Raw genomic sequence first — 23235 nt, forward strand, 5'->3', positions numbered from 1 at the left:
TTGCTCATTAAACCGTTGGTGTTTCTGACAATAATTGGCTTGGCTCTGAGGGTTTTCCTTCCAATATTTTGAATACTATTTGTTAGAAGTGTTAGATCTAGTATAGTGAAGATTTTTTTGGTTCTTTGTTTGATTTTTTTTTCCTACACACCTCTTGTTTTTCATTTAAGAATGAAGACATCCTCACTAATCAAAGAAGGACCAGTTTGAACTGTCTGCTATTTCTTTAAAGAACTGGGGAGACAATATTACGGGTACATAAGTTGAAGAATGTCAAGTTTATTTGTCCATCTCCCCTCTTTATCTGAAAGTTGAGACACTAAACTAATGTCTAATACTTGTCTTGCAAGAATGGCTACTCCATTCTTCTTTTCAAGGGCTGGAGAAAAAGCCAATAGCTGATCTTGCTAAGATGGGAGCATGAACAATGAGCGTTTTTTGTAGGAATACTAAATTAGGATGTTATGGTTTCAAATACATACAGAACTTCTGTTTTTTATAGGGTCTTAAGCCCCTGTATATTCCATGATATTTATTTTGCATATAAAATCATATGAGAAATAGACCTTTAAGATAGGGACTTGATAATATCTAGAAATGTCATGTAATGATTCTGTAGAGAAAGTACTGTAGAAGAAGTTCTCAACAAATCTCTCCAGATTCAAGGGGGGCATACCTGAACCTTGAGAATAAAGAAACAAGTGAAAACAACCTCAACTGTTATCTGAGTACTGTCACAACCCCCACATTCTAGATGCAGTTAGTATTCTTCAAACTTCAAATGATCTCATCATGGCAAATAGAAATTTATATTACAAGCAACTTTTAGCAACTTCTGTTCCATAATTTGTGGAGCAGTGTATAGCATTACTATAAACTGAGTTTCCTGACCTAGTAAACTGTAATCCAATCAATGTATGGTTAAGTATAATACATTCAATTAGAAATATTTATATTCTTATGAATATAAGGCATGGAGGAGTAGGTTAGTGGTTAGCCTGTGAACCAGGAGAACCGGGTTCATCCCACTGGAGCTCCTTCTGATTCTGGGCATGTTACTTAACCCTCCATTACCTCATGTACAAAATAAGTACCTGTATGTAATATGTGAACCACTTTGATAGTAACCACAGGAAAGGCAGTATATCGAGTCCTATCCCCTTTCCCTTTCCTATATGTGGTCTGTTTTGTCTGCTGAGACCTCACTTGGAGTACTATATGCAGTTCTAATGGATTGCACTTTCAAAGAGATATAAACAGAAGACAGCTACTGAAGGTGTGCCCAGGAGTATACCTTGGGATACAATGGTGTAGTGATCTATGTGCATATTTTATAAAATATGCAGGTACTTGTGTAGGAGTAGGTCCACATATTTACAGCTTTAGAGAAAAAGTAAAAATTTGTTTGTAGAAATGTTCATGTTCTTGGTGCAGATTCTAGGAGGCTATTTGATAATGGCAGATAAAAGATGCCTTTTGGGGCATCTGACATAGGTACCCCTTTATGAAATTGTCCTAATGTGTTCAGATCTATAAATTGGAGCAATTCAGAGATAGCATAGGACATAATTAATGGCAGCATGTACAGACCAATTGACTGGTCCAGTCTTTTGGCCATTTGAGATTCTATGGTTTTCTACCATCTGAGGTAGGTGAACATACAAATTCCTGTACATAAACTACCACATCTAAAATTTGCCACAGTACTGGTCTGCTTTTATCTTCTTTTGCAGGACACTTCAGGCCTTGTCATCTTTCTTTTTGATTCTCACAAGGCCAATTGTAAAGACCATATCTAGGTCTCTTGCAATATATTTATTCTTGGTAAGTTTTGTCATAATTAGAGGTGGGCATTTAGGACTGAATTCTACAAATGACACTGAAAAATCGGCGCTGACTTAAAAAAATACACTGAGCGCTCTTCTATAAATGGCACAGAAAGTTAAGCGCCATTTATAAAATAGTGATTACACTGGGAAATGTGCCTAACTTTTAGGCATGATGATTTACACCAACTAAACCCTGGTGTAAATAGTTTTCTAAATTAGGCATGAATCCCCCTTATTCTATAACAGTGGGCATAAATTACAGGAATGTTGCTGATCCGCCCATGCCCCTTCCTGGCCATGCCCCCTGTTTGGAGCCATGTGAACATTTTAATTGGTGCTAATTAGCACTGATAATTGATAAAGCCCAGTTAGCGCCAATCAGCTTGTTATTCAATTAAATTGTGCATGCAGTTTTTAACACCATTTATAGCATTTGGGGGAAGAACGTGTTATTAATGCAATCAATGTGTTACCATTTTAACACAAGCAACATTTTAAAAATGCATTTGGGGCTTTTTTTTTACAAAGCTGCGCTGGTGATTCCCATTTGGCAAATGAGAGGAATCCCATAGGAACTGAATGGGTTTCTTATTTGCTGTGGCAGGAATCACTAGTATGGTTTAGTAAAAGATGCTCCTGATATTAACATCCCCTCCCCCCCCCCCCCCCCCCCCTGGTGTTCCTCAGCTTGCCTGCTAGAAATCACCAGGTGGCAGCAGTAATTCACATTCACTGTCTGCTGTCGATCTTGGAGTCTCCTCTCTACCTCATCCTGCACCTTAGGAAACAGAAAGTTACATCAGACAAGGAGGGACACACTAGAGAGGAGACTCTACGGGTCCAGCGGCTTATAGTGAATATGAATCATTGCCACCACTTGGCTATCTCTAGCAGGCAAATTGAGGTAAATTGGGGGGGGGGGGATTTGAGAGCAAGAGAGAGATAGGAAGATGGGGGGACTTGAGGGCAGAAGAGTGGGTGGGAGGGCGTGATGGTGGCGACAGGAAGTAGGAAGGGAAGAGAAGAGAGATGTTTGAACTGGGGGGAGGGAGGGAAAGATGCTGGAAAACAGGAGGCAGAAAGGGAAAAGAGAGAGAGAGATCTTGGAGGGAGGGAGGGAGTGATAGATGCTGAACATTGGGGAGGGGCACAAAAATGAAGCAGAAAGATCTCTACAAAATAAGAAACAATCCAAAAGTAGGGATTTTGCTTCCATTGTTGGTGCTTTACAAGTAAATATTTTTCTTCAGTCCTTTTTGACCTGTTGTGTTTTGTGATAGCCATCGCCTGCCCCTACTTTTGGACATTGGGAGGGAGCATGCTATGATGGGTGGTATAAACAAATAATAAAGAAACTTTGAAACATGGATTAATTGTGATTAATTGTGCAATTAATTTTTTTAATCCCACAATTAATTTTTATTAAAATTTTAATTGTTGCCTACCCTTATAGTAATTTATTCAGCTATAAAAATGAGTTATATTGTTGCCCAAAATGTTGAGCATCTTCATCCTCAACTGTACTTGGTTTGTAACTGTAGTCACTCCATACAGATTACCCTAGTTTTCTTCAGAGACCAATGAAGCTGTACCACTGCAATGTAAAGTTTTTCACCTGTTGCTTCTGTTTCTCTTTTGAAAGTTAAATGTTTCCATTCCACATTTCCTAAGTGTCCTCCTTCCATTTAAGTCAGATTTTATCTTGTTATCACTATTGCTAGGTGACCCCAATACAGTTACTTCTCACATTAAATCTTGTGGTCCACTTAGGAGTAAGTCTAAAATCGTTCCCACTCTCATTAGTTTATGGATTAGCTGCTCTGTGAAGCAGTCATTCATTTCTATAAAATTTAGCTGCTCTCCACCCCAATCATACCATGTGGCATTTACCCAGTTAGGATAGAGAACAAAATTGCAGACTAATGAAAAATGTCCAAAATCAAAATTTATTCACCACAAACAAGGTTTAAAAGCATAAATTAACTAAAAACCCGATATGGCTGGTATAACTGAAATAAATTGAAACAACTTTCAATTTATTTCAGTTATAACTTAACTTAATAGTAACAACTTACTATTATTTTGTTGCCAAATCTGTTAGCTTCCCTAATTTCTCTTAGCATTTTGTTGTCTGACTGTCCATTGTAGCTGTTTGGATGGCAGTACATCCTCTACTGTTATTTTCTTCCCTTTCTGACATAGAATTTATATCCGTAAAGATTTTACAGTGCATTTTATTTCCTACATAACTTTTATCCTGTTCTACTTAAAGACCTCATTAACATATAATGTCACCCCTTTAACCCCATAGTTAATCTTCCTACTGTTAAGTATTGCATTTACCTCTTCTTCAGTGCTATGAATTCTAATTCTGCTATCTTATTTTTTAGATTTCTAGAATTTGTATACAGGCATTTCAAAATATATTTTTTGTTTGTGTTTGCAACCTACTTGGCAGTTCACAGGGATAATTTGGAATTTTTCAATTTTGTCTTTTCTTTACCTTAAAGGTACTTGAGCTACTTTTGCCTTTCTTGCAGCCTCTGTTGGGATGCCTTCACTTCCCTTTTTTGTTAGAATCTTTCAAAGATACGTCATTCCAGACCTGAGTGACTGTTATTAACGAAATTGTTTTTCAGAATTGTTTTTCTTTCTAAAATATTGTTTTAGTTTAAAAAGCATAAAATTTTTTTGATTTCTCTCCTATAAACGTCTGCAATGATCAACAGCTTAGTTGTTGCTTTGCTTCAAGCATCGAGTGCAATAATCACAAAGTTAAAGTAACTTTCCCAAACATTTATAAGGAGAGAATTCAAGGAATTTGGCAAACACACAGACCCCTGACATAGGCATATCATGGTGAAACATGGCTATGACGGGCCAATATGATTTACTTCTGGACACCGGAATAAAACTTTGCAGCCACAGAGGATTCTGGAGATTTTTGTCCTCTCCTTGATCATCACTGCTCCTTTGTGAGTGCATTTATCTGTGGGGACCAGTTCTTTTTTTTTTTTTTTTTTTTTTTTTTACATCGTTAGAGGATATCGCTTCATCAAGAGAATAGGTACTTTGTATAGGATTGCTTCCTGCCACACTAAGGTGATGCTAGCCTTCCAAGTGCAGCTCTATTATGTCCCTGGAGGCTGTTCTATATACCTCTGTCTGCCTCAGCTTCATTTATGTTTGATGAATGAGGGGCAGAAAGAAAAGGAAATTTTAATCAGGATGTGCAACTGTATTTTTCATTTGCATATTTGTAATCCTGTTTAGCCCCTAATGAAAACCCTTTTGAGAAGTTATGAATGTGTTATGCTGATTTAGTTACTGCCTTACTATTTCTTATCCAGAAAACTTAGAAAATACATCTATACTAAGTAAAAAGTTTGTTTGGCACCCAAGTAAAAACTGCTTAACGTGACCTCTAATTTTCTTTTGTTGCTTGTTGACTTGTACAAGATGCTTTCTAAATTTGAAGTACATTTTTTATTTTTTCTTAATTAAGTTGATACAATTATATTTATAATGTCCAAAAACATTTTATAGTAATTGCAGCATTAAAAACATGTGTCGACCAAAGGCTACACTATAGCACAAATTATAGTAGTATATTTTTTAACTGGAAACACTTGGTACTTATTCCTTTGCTTAATTTATTTTAAATATATTGTAGATTTCTTGTACTTTCTTATACTTTGTATTTTCATTCTTTTGATCAGGATTTCATGGTGGAAGCAACAAAAAGGGAACGATGTGACATCCTGTTCAATTTAATACATAAAGGCTGCAGATTAGACTTAATAGACTATTCTTCTGTCCGGGTAACAATATCCAATGTGCAAGAATCTAACATACAAGTGACACCAGGAGAGGTTTCTATCCAATTGTACCCAGGTTTGATTTCTAAAATTCTTTTAATTTTATTGATTGGTGATTGCCAGATACCATCCCGCAAAGTCATTAGACTTAGGTGACCATATATTTGGGCAGTCACTAGTTTTGATCAGGGCTGTGGAAGCATTTTTGGATGGAGTCAGTTGGTAAAAATGTACCAACTCCGACTTCAGCTTTAAAATAAAAAAACATTATACAGTAAATTTTCATTTTATACTTACCTTTGTCCTGGATCTCAAGCAGGGGTTTTCAACCCAGTCCTCAGGACACACCAAGCCAGTCTGATTTTCAAGATATCCACAATGAATATGCATGAGAAAAACAATTGCATGCATTGCCTCTATTGTATATAAATCTATCTGATGCATATTCATTGTGGGTATCCTGAAAACTTGACTGTGTTCTGAGGTGTGTTCTGAGGACTGGGCTTGAAAACCCCTGATCTAGAGTTATATTAAAAAATTTAAAGCCTAATATCTGTAGGAATAAGAGTCAGAGCTGGAGTCAGAATTGGCCAGTAGAAAAACAGAGGAATCAGAGTGGAAGGTTTGGTGTGCTGTTTCCACTAGTTTTGATAGCTATTTACCTGAGGAACTGGAGGATGAGGAAAGGGCACAGAGTTCCAGTAATATCTGAATCCTGGCTTATTAGCGAATAGGCTGTTCCTCTACTCCCCAGTGCCCCTCCTCCTGGGTGTACACATATTCAGCCTTCAGTCTTCAGATATCCACAGATCCACTTCTTGCAATGTTTTTACTTATTTATGAGTAACTGAACAAGAACTGTTGGCCCTGTTTACTAAGACGTGCTAGCGTTTTTAGCTTGTGCTAAAATTTAGTGTAAACTAATGCCAGAGTCACCCATATAATTCCTATGGGTGTGTCTAGCAGCGCATGCTAAAAACGATAGCATGTCTACAGCGCGGCTTAGTAATCAGGGCCCTTAATTTGCCTACATTCAGGAACTCAGGTATACTGTAACTCATCTTGAACTTCTACTGAACCCCCCCCCCCCCCCCCAAACAACTGTAAAATGAAACGGGCAATGCATTTGGGCAGATCCCAGAAGTTAATCAGACACAGGCCTATCTTCAGACCACTTAGCCTTTTTTCTGTCCTAACTTTATGTGGTTGTTTAGCTGGTTAGTGGACTGAAAATGCTGCTAACCAGCTAAGCTTTGGCGCCACCTCCAGACCACCCATACACTAGCTATTTTTGGCATGGGCAGTTTGAAAGGATATTCAGAGGCACTGTCTGATTAAGTGCTGCTGAATATCCCCAGGTAGCCCTGCAGAAGTGATTTAAATGGCCAGGAGTCTGTCCTGGCCATTTAAATTGCTTTGAATATCTACCCCATAATGGTCTTTAGGCAAGCACAATATGAAGGTGAATATTAATAACTAAGGGACCCTTTTACTAAACTGCATATGCCCCCTAATTTTATATAAAGCACACAAAATTGCACATGCAAATTTGGGTGCATTCTCAAGTTGAGCATGCAGTGTAATTGCTTAACGAGCCAATAGTGCTGATTGGGTGTTAATTATTGGTGCTAATTAGCAATAATTAGAATTTCCTTGTCACTTGCAGCAGATGAATCCAGGAACTAGTGGGTTAAGTCCGCCTACCAGCAGGTGGAGATCTGTCAACGTTGGGGAAGACCAGTAATGGATCTCATGGCCATGGCTTGCAATGCCAAAGTTCCCCAGTTCTTCAGCTGCAAACGGCAGCCAGGATCCACAGGATTGGACGCTCTTCTCCAGCCATGGCTGGAACAACAGCTACGGTATGTTTTTCCTCCGTGGCCTCTGATAGGGAGAGTTCTTTGCCACATAGGGCGGCATCGGGGCTGGTCGTTCTAGTGGCCCCAGACTGGCCCCGACGGGCATGGTGTGCGGATCTCGTTTGAGCACTCTCAGAGCCACCATTGCGATTTCCGGTGACTCCCGATCTGCTGCATCAAGGGCCAGTTCAGATGGAAAATCCCTCCCGCTTTGGTCCTTTGGTCTTGCGGCCTGGCTATTGAGAGGCGACAGTTGAGGAAGAAGGGATTTTCAGAACCAGTCATTGCCACTCTTTTGGGGGCACGGAAGCAGTCTACTTCAGCAGCGTATGCGCGAGTGTGTAAAGCTTTCTCGGCATGGTGTGCTTTGCTTGCTGAATCGCCTTTACGGGTGGACATTCCGATTATTCTGGAGTTCCTTCAGCATGGTCTTCAAAAGGGATTGGCATATAATTCCCTTCGAGTGCAGGTGGCCTCACTAGCTTGTTTTAGGGGCAAACTGGACGGTTCCTCTTTAGTAGCTCACTCTGATGTGGTCCGTTTCCTATGCGGGGCTCTGCGGCCTCCTCTGCGGCCTCCTCTGCGGCAGCCGTGCCCGGCGTGGCATTTGAATGTGGTACTGCGAGTCGTCCAGGCCACACCGTTTGAGCCATTGAATAAGGTTTCTGAGAAGGATCTAACACTTAAGACAGTGTTTTTGGTGGCCATTGCTTCGGCTAGGAGGATTTCTGAAATTCAGGCTTCGTCTTGCAGAGATCCTTTTTTGCAGTTTTCTGAAGCAGGGGTGTCGATCCGGACGGTGCCGTCGTTTCTACCGAAAGTGGTTTCGGCTTTCCATGTCAATCAGGCGCTTTATCTTCCGTATTTTCATAGAGAGGATTATCCCGGGGGAGTTTGCCTCGCTACGTTTCCTGGACGTGCAGAGACCTTTGTTTCGGTACTTGCAGATCTCTAACGAGTTTCGACGCTCGGATCATCTCTTTGTGCTCTTGTCGGGATCAAAAAGAGGTGAGGCGGCTTCTAAGGCTTTCATTGCTCTCTGGATTAGGGAAACCATTGGAGCGGCCTATCTGCTACAAGGGCGGGCATCTCCAGTGGCCCTGAAGGTCATTCTACTCGGGCACAGACGGCTTCTTGGGCGGAGGCATCGGCTTATCTCTACAAGAGATTTTTTGGGTGGCTACTTGGGCGTCCCGTCATACTTTTGCGAAGCATTACAGGCTAGACGTGTCTGCTCTGGAGGATGTGAGTTTTGGGGCGGGAGTGTTGACGCGGGGAGCGTCTCCTTCCCACCCTACTTAAGGAATGCTTTGGTACATCCCAATGATGTCTTACCTGATAATTTTCTTTCCTTTAACGCAGCAGATGAATCCAGGATCCCTCCTTAGTTTTTGCCAATGGTTTTTTCATTTTCCGCGCAGTGTGGCTATTTTTTCTTTATGGGTTCTCTTTTGCAGAGTTCAGACAGATATGGGAACACTGAAAGGATTCCGATTTCTGGATCAAGTTGCAGTTACTTTGAAGTTCTTATTTGGTTCTCTGTTTTTCATAGTGAGGATGGTTTCTGGTTGTTATTGGTTTCATATTTTTGGCCTTGGCAAATGCTTACGAATGACATACTAACTGAGGAAGGAGCTGGCCGCCTGGCATCACTGCCTTTAGTTTGTTTATCTCTATCTCCACCTGCTGGTAGGCGGACTTAACCCACTAGTTCCTGGATTCATCTGCTGCGCTAAAGGAAAGAAAATTATCAGGTAAGACATAATTTTAGCTTATGCATTCATCTTTATAATCGCTATTCTATAAAGTTCTGTGCGTACATTTTTCCACCCAGATGTGAAAAGGGGGCATAGCCACGGGAGGGGAATGGGCAGGTCAGTGCATTTCTACGATTTGCATGTTTAAAAAATCGGGGGGGGGGGGGGGATCCGCACCTAATTTAAGCACAGGGATTTACACTAGGGTTCACTTGGTATAAATATTTGTGCTCAAAATTTGCTGAAGATCCCAGCGCTAAGCGCTTTTCTATAAATGGTGCTCAAGTTTGAGTACCGTTTATAGATTAACAGTGCACATTTTTGGGGTGCTATTTACAGAATTGAATCCCAAGCCCTTAAAACGCAGTTAGTGCTCACCAACCAGCTACTGCAAAAGACATTAAAGCATTGTTCAGTATTTTGTCCGTCTCCATATAATAACCTCTATGTTAGCTATTTAAAAAAAATATTTTTTGTGTGTGGAGGGGGGGAGGCATAGAAGCATTATTCAATTATAGGATTAGCATGCACAAACTGGATAATGCAGGGTTAGCACGGGGAGCCCTTAGCGCCTCCTAAATAGGAGGTAGTAAGTGTTCCCATGCTTATATTTTGCAGTTACCAAACACTAATGTGAACGTTAGTGCACAACCTGCAAATACAAAACAAAACAAAGCTTGAACATATGCTGGGTTAAATCTGGGCTTAGTGTGTGGGGAACGCACTAAGCCCAGATGCTACTGCAGCATTGTCGCACGCTAATCTGTCACTACCTCTGGCCGTCCACAGAAGTTGACAGTGCTGCTAATAGCACTTGTAATTTCTGGCATAACAGGATTTTTTTTTTTTTTACTGCCGGGGGCTTACCCAACGATAACTGGGCAGCACCATGCACCTCACAGTTACTACCAGGTTAGTACGGGAGCCCTTACCACCTCCTAAATAGGTGGTGGCATGGGTTCCCCCTGGAAATGGCTGCACAGCAAGTGTGCACTTACTGCACGGCCATTTCCTTTTCTTTGCCTTTTACCGCTGCGGTAAAAAGGGGCCAAGGTGCCGTGGTAAATCCACACGCTGATCCTAACATTTTGTCTGAATCACCCCAACCTATTTACCGATACTTCTTTACTGTGCTTGTCACTGTAATAGTACCCCTATACTGTATTTGTTCACACCGGAGTCTGTAACCACCTCTCCGGAACTATGTAAGCCACTTTGAGCCTACTAATAAGTGGGAAAGGGTGGGATACAAATGTAACAAATAAATAAACACAGGGCCACTAAATTGGTTTTCCTTGTAACATTGTATAGCATTTTACAAAAGGTTTCTACTGGCAGTGCATAATGCACATACGTTGCTGGCTCAGTACATCCTTAATGTGTATATTACGGGACTAAACTTGTATGCGTTCTGCATAGAAGGTAATTCTATAAAAAGGTGTTTGTTTTTAGGCACCAAGAACATGTCTATTCAGAGCCTATGTCTACTTTTCTTTATAAAATATTAGCATAATCAAAAATGTGCCTATTTTTTAGGTGTGATCATTTACCAGCCATAGATCTAGTGTAAATGCTTGCATCTAGATTGTTAAAGAACAAACCTTCATCATAGTTTTTACATGCATACATTATAAACTGTGCCCTCCTTCCATCCCTTGCCCAAACTCTGCTTATATGAATGCTCATCTGCAAAGAATGCACCATTGAATATTGCCATGTACTTAAAGAACAGCACACAGCCAGAATAGCCCCCTAATTCTATACAATTGGACGCCCAACTTTATGCTACATGCGCAAAATTGGGCACCCAGTTTATAAAAAATAGAGTAAGGTCAGTTGCATGTAAAACTTAATTTAATAAATTGAGTTAACAGCTAATTTTTGACTTAAATTAGCATTAATTGGCACCAGTTGATCATTGTGCATACAGCTGACCTTAGTATTCTAGAAGTTACATGTGCAGTTTCTGTTGTGCTCAACTTCTAGGACGACGTGGCTGTGGGAGGGGCATGGTCGGGTCAGGTATATGCTGAGTTATACGCCTAGGTTATAAAATTCTAGGGGTTATCCCCAGGCTTTTATATAGTGCGACTTAAGTTGCATGTGCATATCCAGTCGTATTCTGGATTTGCGCATGCGACTTAGTTAACAAGCCAATCAGTGCTGATTGCCAATTAAGCAATTATTTACACTAATTGGCATTAGAATTTATACACACAACTGTCTAATCATATTCTGTGACATCATATGTGTAAATTCTAATTCGCATAGTTGAAAAGGGGGCATGGCCATGGGATTGGAATGGGCAGATCATGGACATTTCTAAAATCTATGAGCATTGTTGTAGAGTACACCTGGTCTGCGCCTAATTTAGGTGTCTGCATTTGTTCACGTGCATGGGCGCTTGGCGTATTCTATAAACTGTGTGGAAATTTAGGCGTATTCTATAAAGTACACCTACATTTCAGCATATTTTATAGAATATACTTAGACGTATTTTTTTTGGGTGCCAGTTTTTTAAGCATGATTTATAGAATCTAGCCCTATGTGCCTAACTGCCAACAGTTGGGTTAGGCACAAGCACTTACACCAACCTTTGACATGGTCTAATTGCTCATGTCTAAGGTTAGGTGCAAAACTGCAAACTTACGCTAGTATTCTATAAATGCAGTTCCACACCTAGCACTCAGGATCCAGGCACCTAAATTTCAGTGCCATTTATTGAATTTGCCCCATAATGTTTGCATTCTAAGGGACTAGTTTTCAGCATAGTTTCTTTCTCAAGCCCATGCAATCGGTGATGGACAGGAGAACTTGCAAGAAATGTTCAATGTGTTTGTAAAGAGCTACTGTAAAGAATTACCTAACATCAGCTGTGAGGAACTTTTGAAGATATCTTTCCATCCGATGGGAGTTATCCCTGCACAGAGAGGATTGGCCTTCTCAAAGTTTTACAGTGTCTTTACTATCTACGTCTGATTCTGAATAGAAGCCAGTGCATTTGCTACTGCCATCATCTTCGGAGTCTTTTCAGCTGGAGGTCTGTTAGAGCACTTTGATACTCACTTTCCCTTGTTCAATGATGGTGAAAAGGATTCTACAGGAATTCAGTCTGACCTGCTTCATGTGCCAGTCAGGAATGAATCTCCGTGAGAACATTTTTTATCCACTATTCATTTAGAAGAAGGCAAAGAAAGTACCTTCCCCTTTGCAACAGCTGAACTGAGAACAGCTGTCTTTGGCCTTTTAAAATATATAGAGGAACCAAAAGAAACCATTTCTGCTCTTATCTATGACTTACTGCAGTACTAGCGATTCAGTGTGTGTCAGAATCTGTCAGTTTCTAAAAAGTTAAATGTGAAATATAAGGCTCAACCAGCTCCAGGATTCAATGAAGTCCAACTCTTTCACACATCTGTTGTATTCAAGGATGCTTTGAGTAAAGGCAAGAGAGCAGGAATTTTTTCCAACATTCCATCTGAAAGAGATCCATTAGTTTAGATCACTTTGGCTAGAAGATTTTTCGGATAGCAATGCTATCTGCCCTTATAACATCACATCAGCCGTGTATGGTCCAGTACATGCATATTGTCTTCCAGAAAGTCCACATTTTCTCACTGAGCCTTTCCTTGCAGACTCAGGCCTAGATGTTCAAAACTCTAGTGCTGGAAAAATACTTCTGGATCAGCGCAGTGAAGGAACTCCCTAACGCTTTATGCTAATGAATTGCAAATTTTGACATGCTCGTAGCATTGAGCATTAGGGACTTCTGCGGGATTATAGTGCCTGGCACATGTGCTGAAGAGTTGTGCGTTGAGCCCTAGTTTGGTGTGCTGCCCACTGAGCATTTGGGAGGAATAATGAAAGATCTCATCAGCATGTATTTGCATGCTATTTGCACCGTGAACCAGCATGCTCGTTGTTCCCCTCTCTTGAGCCCTCTCAGCATTCTGCGGGAGCAAATATGGGTGCTAGTCTGGCACTGATGGCTTCTAGTGCCCGCATATGCTTCTGAGCATCGGGGGTCTCAAACAGATAGCTAAGTGTGATACTCACCTTATATGTATCAGCTACAATGTTTTTGAGACTTAACACAGAATTTCTGCTTCCATAATTGTGGTCATATGCTTGGTTTGGATGTGTGTTTCAGGATTGTGTGAGGATGTACATTCTAAACTAGAGGATGCTCTTTGCATGGGAGACTTCCTCTTTGGAGATAAAGTAAGAGAGACACTTAATACTTTAAAGGCTCACTGTTTCACACTTCTTCAACTGTTCTTGGCTGTGCCATCTTCCTCCTCCGGATCATCGAGTGCCTACTTTCCTTTACTTAATTACTTAATAAGTATGTATATTTTAGGTATGACCACTTACACCAGCCATAGAGTGGGTGTAAATGTTCCCACCTAGATTGCTTAAAATCACACTTAAATTATAGTATTCTGTAATGTATATATACATAACAGTGCACCATGCCCATTCTTCACATAGACTCCACCTATCTGTATGCCCACCTTTTCCTTGCTTGCAATTGTTTCAGATGCTCAGCTTCCTGCAGGCAGGAGTGGCAGCCATCTTAGGGTTGCTGGATTTTGTTGTTGCTGTGAAGCCTAGTAATTGCAGTCCTGATGGGACTTTTATAGCAAGATTGAGAAACTGCAAATGGGCAAGTTTTTTTGCTCATTTCATTCCTCCTGGTAAGCTGCAGGCTCCTGGCGAGTGAGTGATATCTGTTGATGAGACTGATATATAGAGATGTCTCCATAGGTGGAGAGAATATAAATTCACTGTTAAATGCCTTGAGGAGGAATTAATCTAACAAGAGATTTGCCCTTTTAGGGAGTGCTAGTGGGCTATCTTCTATGTAATGGTGCCAGATCATTCCCTATGGGAGGGTGCCAGAGGGCAGGGGTCCTGGGAGGGGCCCTCAGTTTGTTTGAGGCTTTGATGCTTAGGTGCTATCCTTGGAGACTTGGCACTCTAGGGAGTTCTTGATCCCAGACTAGAATTGAGATCATGGTTAAAACAGAAAAAGAGTAAAGAAGAACCAGTTAGTAACTGAGAGGAGTGGCACTTCAAGATTAGGTATCAATCAGTAGGCTGCTGGTACAAATGCTGTTTGCTAGGGATAGGCACCTAGAAAATTTTCATATCATTTTCATTTGGCTTTTTTTTTTGTTTTAAATATTAATAGTGCTGCCTCTTCTTAAGGAGTGCACCCTCTTTTCACATGCTGTGCATTCTTTCCCTATAGGGTGTACATTCACAGTGGTTCATGCATGCACAATAGTTTGCACATATACCCCAGAGGGAAAAGCGGGCACACTGTTATTGGCGGATGACATTTGTTTCAAATGATAGCCCATTTCTAATATTTGATGCATGTTTGATTTCAGACAAACATTGGAAGAGGAACTCACAGTGTTTTCCCAATCGCTGATATGAAAAATAACCAGAAAGCAGAGCACAGTCTTCCAGCCCAGATTGTATGATTTTATTATTAAAGTGCTTGCAACATATGAAGAAATTGGTGGTTCAAGGTTCAACATTATTTCACATACTGTGAATCACAAAATCTTAGTGGCGTATAGAAAATTATACAAAAAGAAGTATAACAGAGAAAGAATAGTGGAGGAATACATCAGGAAAACTATGGTTACAATAATTGTACTTATAAGGGAGGGGAGAAGGGTAGGGAATAATTAAAACCTAAATTAAGCAAAAGGGGGAAAAGGGAATGGGGAGAAAAATGGACAAAACAAATCAACCAAGACAATTCTAAAGGGCCCACATAATTAAGGATTAGCAACTGGAAAGACATGATGGTCTTAAAATTGAATTAAGTAATACTGAAAGATTTTTTTGAAGAGGTATGTTTTCAGTGCTGCTCTAAAGTTCATAGAAGAAAGTTCAGTGCGAAGATCCAAGGGTATATAAGATTCCATTGGGTAGGCATAACCATGAAAAGGCAAGTGTGAATGAATGGGATGACGAGGAGATGTTGATTGGAGGAGCTTACAGTTTCTCACAGTTATGCCAGGTCTATGGCTGGTGTAACTGCAGGTGTGTAAATGTAAGGCATGCCAGTTCTGGGTTATACTATTATTTATTTATTTATTTATTTATTTATTTATTTGTAGCATTTATACCTCACTCTTTCCCACTCGATAACAGGTTCAGTGTGGCTTACAAAGTATGGTACAATGTATCACAAAGATAATACAAAGTAAGGTACATGTATCACAGAGATAGCACAGTTATATAGAGTGGGACAATAGTAAAAGATGTGGGGAAAGGATTGGAGTATGGGTAGTGCTGGTGGTGTGGATTAGGTTCGAGTTTTAAGATGGGTCGTTTGGGTAGGCTTGTTTGAAGAGGTAAGTCTTCAGCAGCTTTCGGAAGGGTAGGTGTTCATTGGTTTTTTGGATATGTCTAGGTAAAGTGTTCCAGAGTTGACTGCCTATAACAGAGAAGTTGGAGACATAGTAGGTTTTGTATTTGAGGCCTTTGCAGTTGGGAAGATGAAGGTTGAGATATGTTCGAGAAGATTTGGACCAGTTCCTGGCTGGAAGATCAATCAAGTTGTACATGTAGCTTGGGGCTTCGCCATTAAGGGAATCTCAGTGATCAGATGTTGTTATAGAATAGGCTCTCATTGTGTGGCATCAAGGTGCCTAAATGGAGCTGTCCACTGATTGAACTGCCCCCTTAGAGAGTAATTTCTATAACAGGGTGCCTGCAAAAAGCAGAAGTAGTACCTACTTTGCATTCTGGAATACTAGCACAAGAGGTTGAAAACACACTTATATTTGAGGCACAAGGACTTACCTCACCCATGGTTCAAATTCCTACACTTAGCTTGTTTACTAAAACATACATAAGTTAAAGTATTCTATAATTTATATGTGTACTTGTGCATTCCGCTCATGCTCTGCACAAACTCCACCCATGTGCATGCCCCTGGCAAAGTAATCATAGTGGGTACTTTTTCACTAGTTGGTATTCTATAAAAAGTAGGTTCGTTCATATGCACCACCATTTTCATGCCTTCTTGCCACCTACAACTATTTGGCTTCTTATTGAAATACCCCCTTAGTACAGCATTTGTTAGTTGTTTTTCTTTTAACCAGGACATTTCCCCCTGCTTCTTTGCAATTCCAACTCCATCAAAAACAGTGGCAGGGATCTGGCACCACAAGCTTTCATATGGAGCTACTTATATATATTTTTTACCTTTTCCCTGATATTCTATAGTATCATCTTTGCACAAAGCAAGTAGCTTGGCTGTTGCTTCTGGAACCATGAATTTGATTATTAGCTATCACCCATAATCAGTGACTAAACCTTCTCCCTTCTAGAGCTGTGACCTCTGCCTTGCAGCTTCCCATCCTTATTCTTAGGCAACACAAGGAGAAGATTGTGAACCTTCTGCATAGTAGTGAACCACACTGCCACTGGGCTCATCCTAAAGCAGTTTTAATGTGTCCTTTGATATTTGTAGCGAGTCCATGTAAAGAATAATTACCTTGCATTTTACTGCGTTAGCCCCTATTTGTTTCTTTGCAAGGTTTGGGCTGCTGGTAACCTAAATATGTGTTTGCCAAAACACTGGCAGACACAGAGAGGAAAAGATAAAAGTGCATTCCAGTCTTCTGATATAAAGAATGAGAAATGACCAGTAATCTAATTAATACCATTATCTGAGAACAATAAAACACGCACAACTCTGAAAGGAGCAAGAACAGGATTTCAAGGTCAGTTTGATAAAATTAAGAAACAAAATATGTGAAGTATCTATGAATTTATTTTGGAACTGGAGAACAGTGAGATATCAGAACCTTGACAGACTTAACAGAAAAATAGATGCATTTTAATTATTTTTGCAGGACTTTGCAATTTTGAGGAGAGGTTTATTCCTTCCTGTTTGAAAACATGACAATCCTATCTTACATAAGTACATAAGTATTGCCATACTGGGACAGACCAAAGGTCCATCAAGCCCAGCAATCCAGGTCACAAATACCTGGCAAGATCCCAAAAAGGTATAAAAATCTAATCCCAGAAATAGTGGATTTTCCCCTAGTCCAATTTAACAATGGTCTATAGACTTTTCCTTTAGGAAGCCATCCAAACCTTATTTGAACTCTGCTAAGCTAACCGCCTTTACCACATTCTCTGGCAACAAATTCCAGAGTTTAATTACACGTTGAGCGAAGAAATATTTTCTCTGATTCGTTTTAAATTTACTACTTTGTAGCTTCATCAGATGCCCCCTAGTCCTAGTATTTTTGGAAAGCGTAAACAAACACTTCACATCTACCCGTTCAATTCCACTCATTATTTTATAGACCTCTATCATATCTCCCCTCAGCTGCCTTTCCTCCAAGCTGAAGAGCCCTAACCGCTTTAGCCTTTCCTCATAGGGAAGTCGTCCCATCCCCTTTATCATTTTTGTCGCCCTTCTAATTCCACCATCAGGCTCAATTTCGAAAGGGAAGGACGTCCATCTTTTGACATAAATTGGAAGATGGACGTCCATCTCCCAGAGACGTCCAAATCAGTATAATTGAAACCCAATTTTGGATGTCTCCAACTGCAGTCCGTTGCAAGGACATCCAAATTTCAAGGGGACGTGTCAGAGGCATAGCGAAGGTGGGACCTGAGCGTGCCTAACACTTGGGATGTCTTTGACCCATAATCGAAAAAAGCAAGGACGTCCCTGACGAACACTTAGACGTTTCACCCGGACGTGTTTTTTATACGAATAAGGCACAAAAAGGTACCCAAAATGACCAGATGACCACCGGACGGAATCGGGCATGTTTTTTTTCTCAAATATGAACATACACATATGTGGCTCTATTACCTTTTGTGACAATATTAGCTTGATAACACTTTATACCTGTATATATGTTTTTCAATGACATTCCTTATGCTCCATCTTTTCTGATTCACATGTAGATTTTGGTCTATAAGGTTTTTATCATAAGTTATACAATTGACATCCATTCTGTTGTTGTTTAAGTTTATTCATGATTGCTCCTTTGATTTCATTTTTTATATTCCCACTATTTTAGTCTCATACATATGTAATGTGATCCTTTTATGATGAACCTTTCTATGTATCAATATATATATATATATATATATATATATATATATATATATATATATATATATATATATGTGCATTTTTTAATGTCCACATAGATATACATACTACATAGGAGTTTGGGCTGCAATCCAACCGCTCTAGGAAAGTATACTGCTTTACAATATTCCTAGGTATGGTCTTTATAGTTATATGGTTTTTAATTATTTATCTTTTATTTGTTTTTTCATATATTTGTTTTTTAATGGATTTTTATTTATGTATACACCCCTGATGCAGGCCGGTAGGGCCAAAACTCGACTCAGGTTGCTTATATGTTTATGTTTTTTTTAATAAAGAGCTTGTTAAAGACATCATCTGAGAGAGGTTCCATTTTTTTTCTATGGCACGAGCGTTGCCATATATTTCATGGTTATTTTTCTATCTAGAAGCTGTAGTTTTTTCCTCTGTAAGTCAGTCTCTCTGACAGCTTTGTTATCGAATACTGGCTGAGTTGCTATGCACAGGACCTTATAACCACAACTCATTAGTGTTCTCTATCTCCACCTGCTGGTGGATGGTCACAACTCATTTGTCTGGACTGATCCTTTGGGGCTGAACTGAAGGAAGAAAATGATCAGGTAATTAACTTATTTTTCCTTTTGACTTTTGAGCAACATTTAAGATACTTAACAGCCTATACCAAAATGCATACTGAAATTGGATTGTTTGATTTTAGTGTGCTTTCAACATTCCCAATATACTAACCTGCTTATAATCAAACGAGAAAAACGCCCAAGTTCCGACCTAAATCGGGAGATGGACGTTTATCTCACAAAAACAAATAACGCGGTTTAATCGAAAGCCGACCTTGGACGTTTTCAACTGCACTCCATCGCGGAAGCGTACAAAGTTGACGGGGGCGTGTCGGAGGCGTGGTGAAGGCCAGACTGGGGCATGGTTATCACCCGAACAGAGATGGGCGCCTTTCGCCGATAATGGAAAAAAAGTATGCGTTTGTAGCTAGAATTTAGGGCACTTTTCCTGGACCCTGTTTTTTCACGAATAAGGCCCCAAAAAGTGCCCTAAATGACCAGATTACCACCAGAGGGAATCGGGGATGACCTCCCCTGACTCCCCCAGTGGTCACTAACCCCCATCACACCACAAAAAATGATGTTTCACAACTTTTTATTTTCACCCTCAAATGTCATACCCACCTCCCTGGCAGCAGTATGCAGGTCCCTGGAGCAGTTGTTAGGGGGTGCAGTGGACTTCAGGCAGGTGGACCCAGGCCCATCCCCCCTTACCTGTTACAATTGTGCTGCTTAATGCTTAATCGTCCAACCCCCCCAAACCCACTGTACCCACATGTAGGTGCCCCCCTTCACCCCTTAGGGCTATAGTAATGGTGTAGACTTGTGGGCAGTGGGTTTTGAGGGGGATTTGGGGGGCTCAACACACAAGGGAAGGGTGCTATGCACCTGGGAGCTCTTTTACCTTTTTTTTTGTTTTTGTAAAAGTGCCCCCTAGGGTGCCCGGTTGGTGTCCTGGCATGTGAGGGGGACCAGTGCACTACGAATCCTGGCCCCTCCCACGAACAAATGCCTTGGATTTATTCGTTTTTGAGCTGGGCGCTTTCATTTTCCATTATCGCTGAAAAACAAAAACGCCCAGCTCACAAATTGTCGAATAAAACATGGACGTCTATTTTTTTCAAAAATACGGTTTGGTCCGCCCCTTCATGGACCCATTCTCGGAGATAAACGCCCATGAAGATAGACGTTTTCGTTCGATTATGCCCCGCTAAGTGAATTATTTGCATATGCTATGGGGAATCTAACTCTATTTACAGGTGAGCTCTGCATATAACTCTCATAATAAGTTACAAATGGTTTGCTGGTGAACTGGTTGGTGAACTTGGGTGGAAATCTTTATTTATCTTTCTGATTTCATCTGCCTGCTCCTGGCTAGAGAAAAAAGAGCATCTTACCTCACTTCTACAAAGCCACCAGCTTCCTCAAAATAATAATCCTTGGTTTTTTCATATATGTGAAGGATGTTTTTCTTTGTGGTGAACCAGGAGTTAATTTTTTTTTTTTTTTTTGCAGTAAAAGGGTTTGTTAAATTTAGCTCCTGGTACGGAGCCATAGCTAAACAGCATGGTAATGAGGGCTACATTTTATTAATTTGAATCTGATCCACACCTTTTTATTAATAGCTTAAGGTACTGTAGGTATTTCTTTTACACCAAGGGGTATCAGTCAGTACCTGAGAAAAAAGCGAGTGAATATGTTCCTCAAGGCTAGGGATCCACTAGTAAGTGAGTGGAGATTGTGCTTGCACCACTCACTAGAAACCAGAGAACCATGGAAACTCACAGTAGATCCCTGGAGAGGACTTTGGGAGGGGTAAGGGTTCAGGGGTGTCTAAGGGAAGAGAGGAGTCTCAGTTTTGTCTTGACTCTAGCATTCATACCTATTATCTTCATCAGTCCATTTTTAATATATAAAAAGAATGTTTTAAATATCTTCCACTATATATATTTCTTCAAATATTAAGAATTATGGTGAAATAAGAATGTTATGCCAAAGAAGTGCTAAATAAAACCCTGAATCCCTGATGCAGTTGGACTAGCGAACGTGCGCTATGTTGGATAGGATCACTGTGATCAGTTTAAAGTTTGGTTTTTGTGAGGTAGCCGAGAAAGAAATAAGACTGAATAAAAACTTCTTAAGATAAGTGAAATGAAACTTTTATTTGAAGAATATACGTAGTGGAAGATATTGAAAAAAATATTTTTAAATATAAAAAATGGACGAAGACATAGGTGTGACTGCTAGAGTCAGATACAACTGAGAGTTGGACTCTATCCACTTTCTGGTGGTCCTTAAACAAAAAACAAATCTTGTTTAATGATTATATAGGGTTCACTTCTTTTTGGAGATATTTATATATTTAAACTCCCTCAAATTTAAAGTATTTTTGAGACTGAATTTTTTTGTTGCAATTACTTTTATATGCACACATTACACTACCATCAACCTGGCATGAGTGCAGGTGTCCAATTGTTCCAGGTTATTATACGCATTTTACAAAAAGTTCTGTGTTCAGTGAGTTTTTTGTAAAATCCGAATCATAGATGATGTATGCAAATTTTGACTTAAAAACAGGGCAGACACAACACATAAGCATGGTAAGAACAGCAGGAGTGCTGAGGGCACCAGCATTCTGTGGGTGCCAAAAGCTGCTCTTGCTTACCTGTTGGACTGACCTGCATCTACTGGTATTATTCACAGGAAATGGAATAGAGGGGCCACCAGTGTCTTGGCCCCATCAAAATTATACTCCCCAGCTGCCCCTTCTCCCAACTGCTGTGCACTTTAAAATCATTTGCAGAGCAATGGGAGTAGTTTCTGACTTGAATGCACATACAGTGCCAGCATCCAGACCAGTCAAAGATAAGCAGAGCGATGGCAACCAAAAGAGATGCTCCATCGCTCTGCAAATGATTTTAAAGGTGCAGGGAAGGTAGGAGAAGGTGGCCGACACTGGGAATAGTGAGAATATGCCTGATCCTGAGGATGGGTAGAAAAAAAGGGTGTGAGAAGGGTGCAGGTGGGGCTTTCAAATGGGTCTAATACTGGAGCTGGGGACTGAAAAATTAGGCAGGTGGGAGAAAGGGGTTCAAAAACATGATCTATCAAGGAGGGAATCCATTCAGAATGCTATTTTTAGTGAAGTTAAAAAGTTCATGTAAACATTGCAAGATTTTCTCCACAGGAAGGGAGTTTTGATGCTGATTCTTTTTTCCTCTTTCTTTTTTTATAAAAAGAACCTATGATAATAACTGACTCCCATTAATGATAGTGGTTATTTCAATACTAAGCTATTATTCCCTATTGGGAGATGTGAGGTTGATGTTACTTAATGGAATATCTTTATAGAGAAAGTGAATGAAGCACAAATTCAAAAATATTTGAGGTTAGCTTTGACATTAGTTTTATAGTATGTTCCATAGTACTATTTGTAACATTATAAGATTCAACATTATTTTCATGGAAATACATTTTCACATTAAGTTAAGCACTTTATATGGACTGTTGATGATTTTTTTTTGTCTAGTGGCTCTAGAAATGTGAGCCAAGCAAGTTGCAGTCCATATTTAAAATTTTTTTGATATATTTAAAATATGTATTAAGATCTAACCTCATAGTTCTAGTATTGCTGGTAGTGGTCATAAGAACATAAGAACAGCCATACTGGGTCAGATCAATGGTCCATATACAGTGTCCTGCTTCCAGCAGTGGCCAATCCAGGTCACAAATACCTAGCATAAACCCAATTAGTAGCACCATTCCATGGTCAGATGTATTGAAGAGCATTGATATACTTTCGTTTTTGATGCATCTAAATACGGCGCTTTAGCACATAACTATTTTGTAATTTACGTGTGTAATTCGAACCCCCCCGCCCATGCCCCTCCCACATATACCACCTTGCACTTATGTGCTAAGTGACTTTTGCATGTAAGTATGCATTATACGTGCATAAGGGCTAGTATTCTATAGCATATATGCACAAATGGCACCGCCCTGTTATTGAATTAGAGGGTATATGATTTACATAAAATTGACTAAATGTAATCATTGTGGGAATTGAATGTGGAGCTGAGGGCAGAGCTTGGAACCTACCAAACAAAAGGTGTTCTGCTGCTCTTGGGAGGGGAGGGAAGGAAAGAGAGGAGGAGAATGCTAAATGTGGTGGTGGGGAAGGAAGAAAGGAGAGATGCTGGATGGGGGAGTGAGCACCGTCTGATAGGTTGAAGGGGTGCACCAGAAACCCTAGCATTGGCCCTACTTGAAACCTGTTGAAATAACA

The 23235-nt window shown here is 40.1% G+C and overlaps 1 protein-coding gene across 1 annotated transcript in view; it reads left to right on the plus strand.

Moving 5' to 3' along the window:
* The window catches only part of ITGB8 (integrin subunit beta 8), a 321665-nt gene that overhangs the window by 93200 nt on the left and 205230 nt on the right, over positions 1–23235 (plus strand). Inside the window, 1 exon segment of the mRNA XM_030201630.1 lies at positions 5549–5723. Within this exon segment, the coding sequence (XP_030057490.1) occupies positions 5549–5723 (175 nt within the window).

This window comes from Microcaecilia unicolor, chromosome 1 (assembly GCF_901765095.1).
Source record: "Microcaecilia unicolor chromosome 1, aMicUni1.1, whole genome shotgun sequence".
NCBI classification, from domain to species: domain Eukaryota; kingdom Metazoa; phylum Chordata; class Amphibia; order Gymnophiona; family Siphonopidae; genus Microcaecilia; species Microcaecilia unicolor.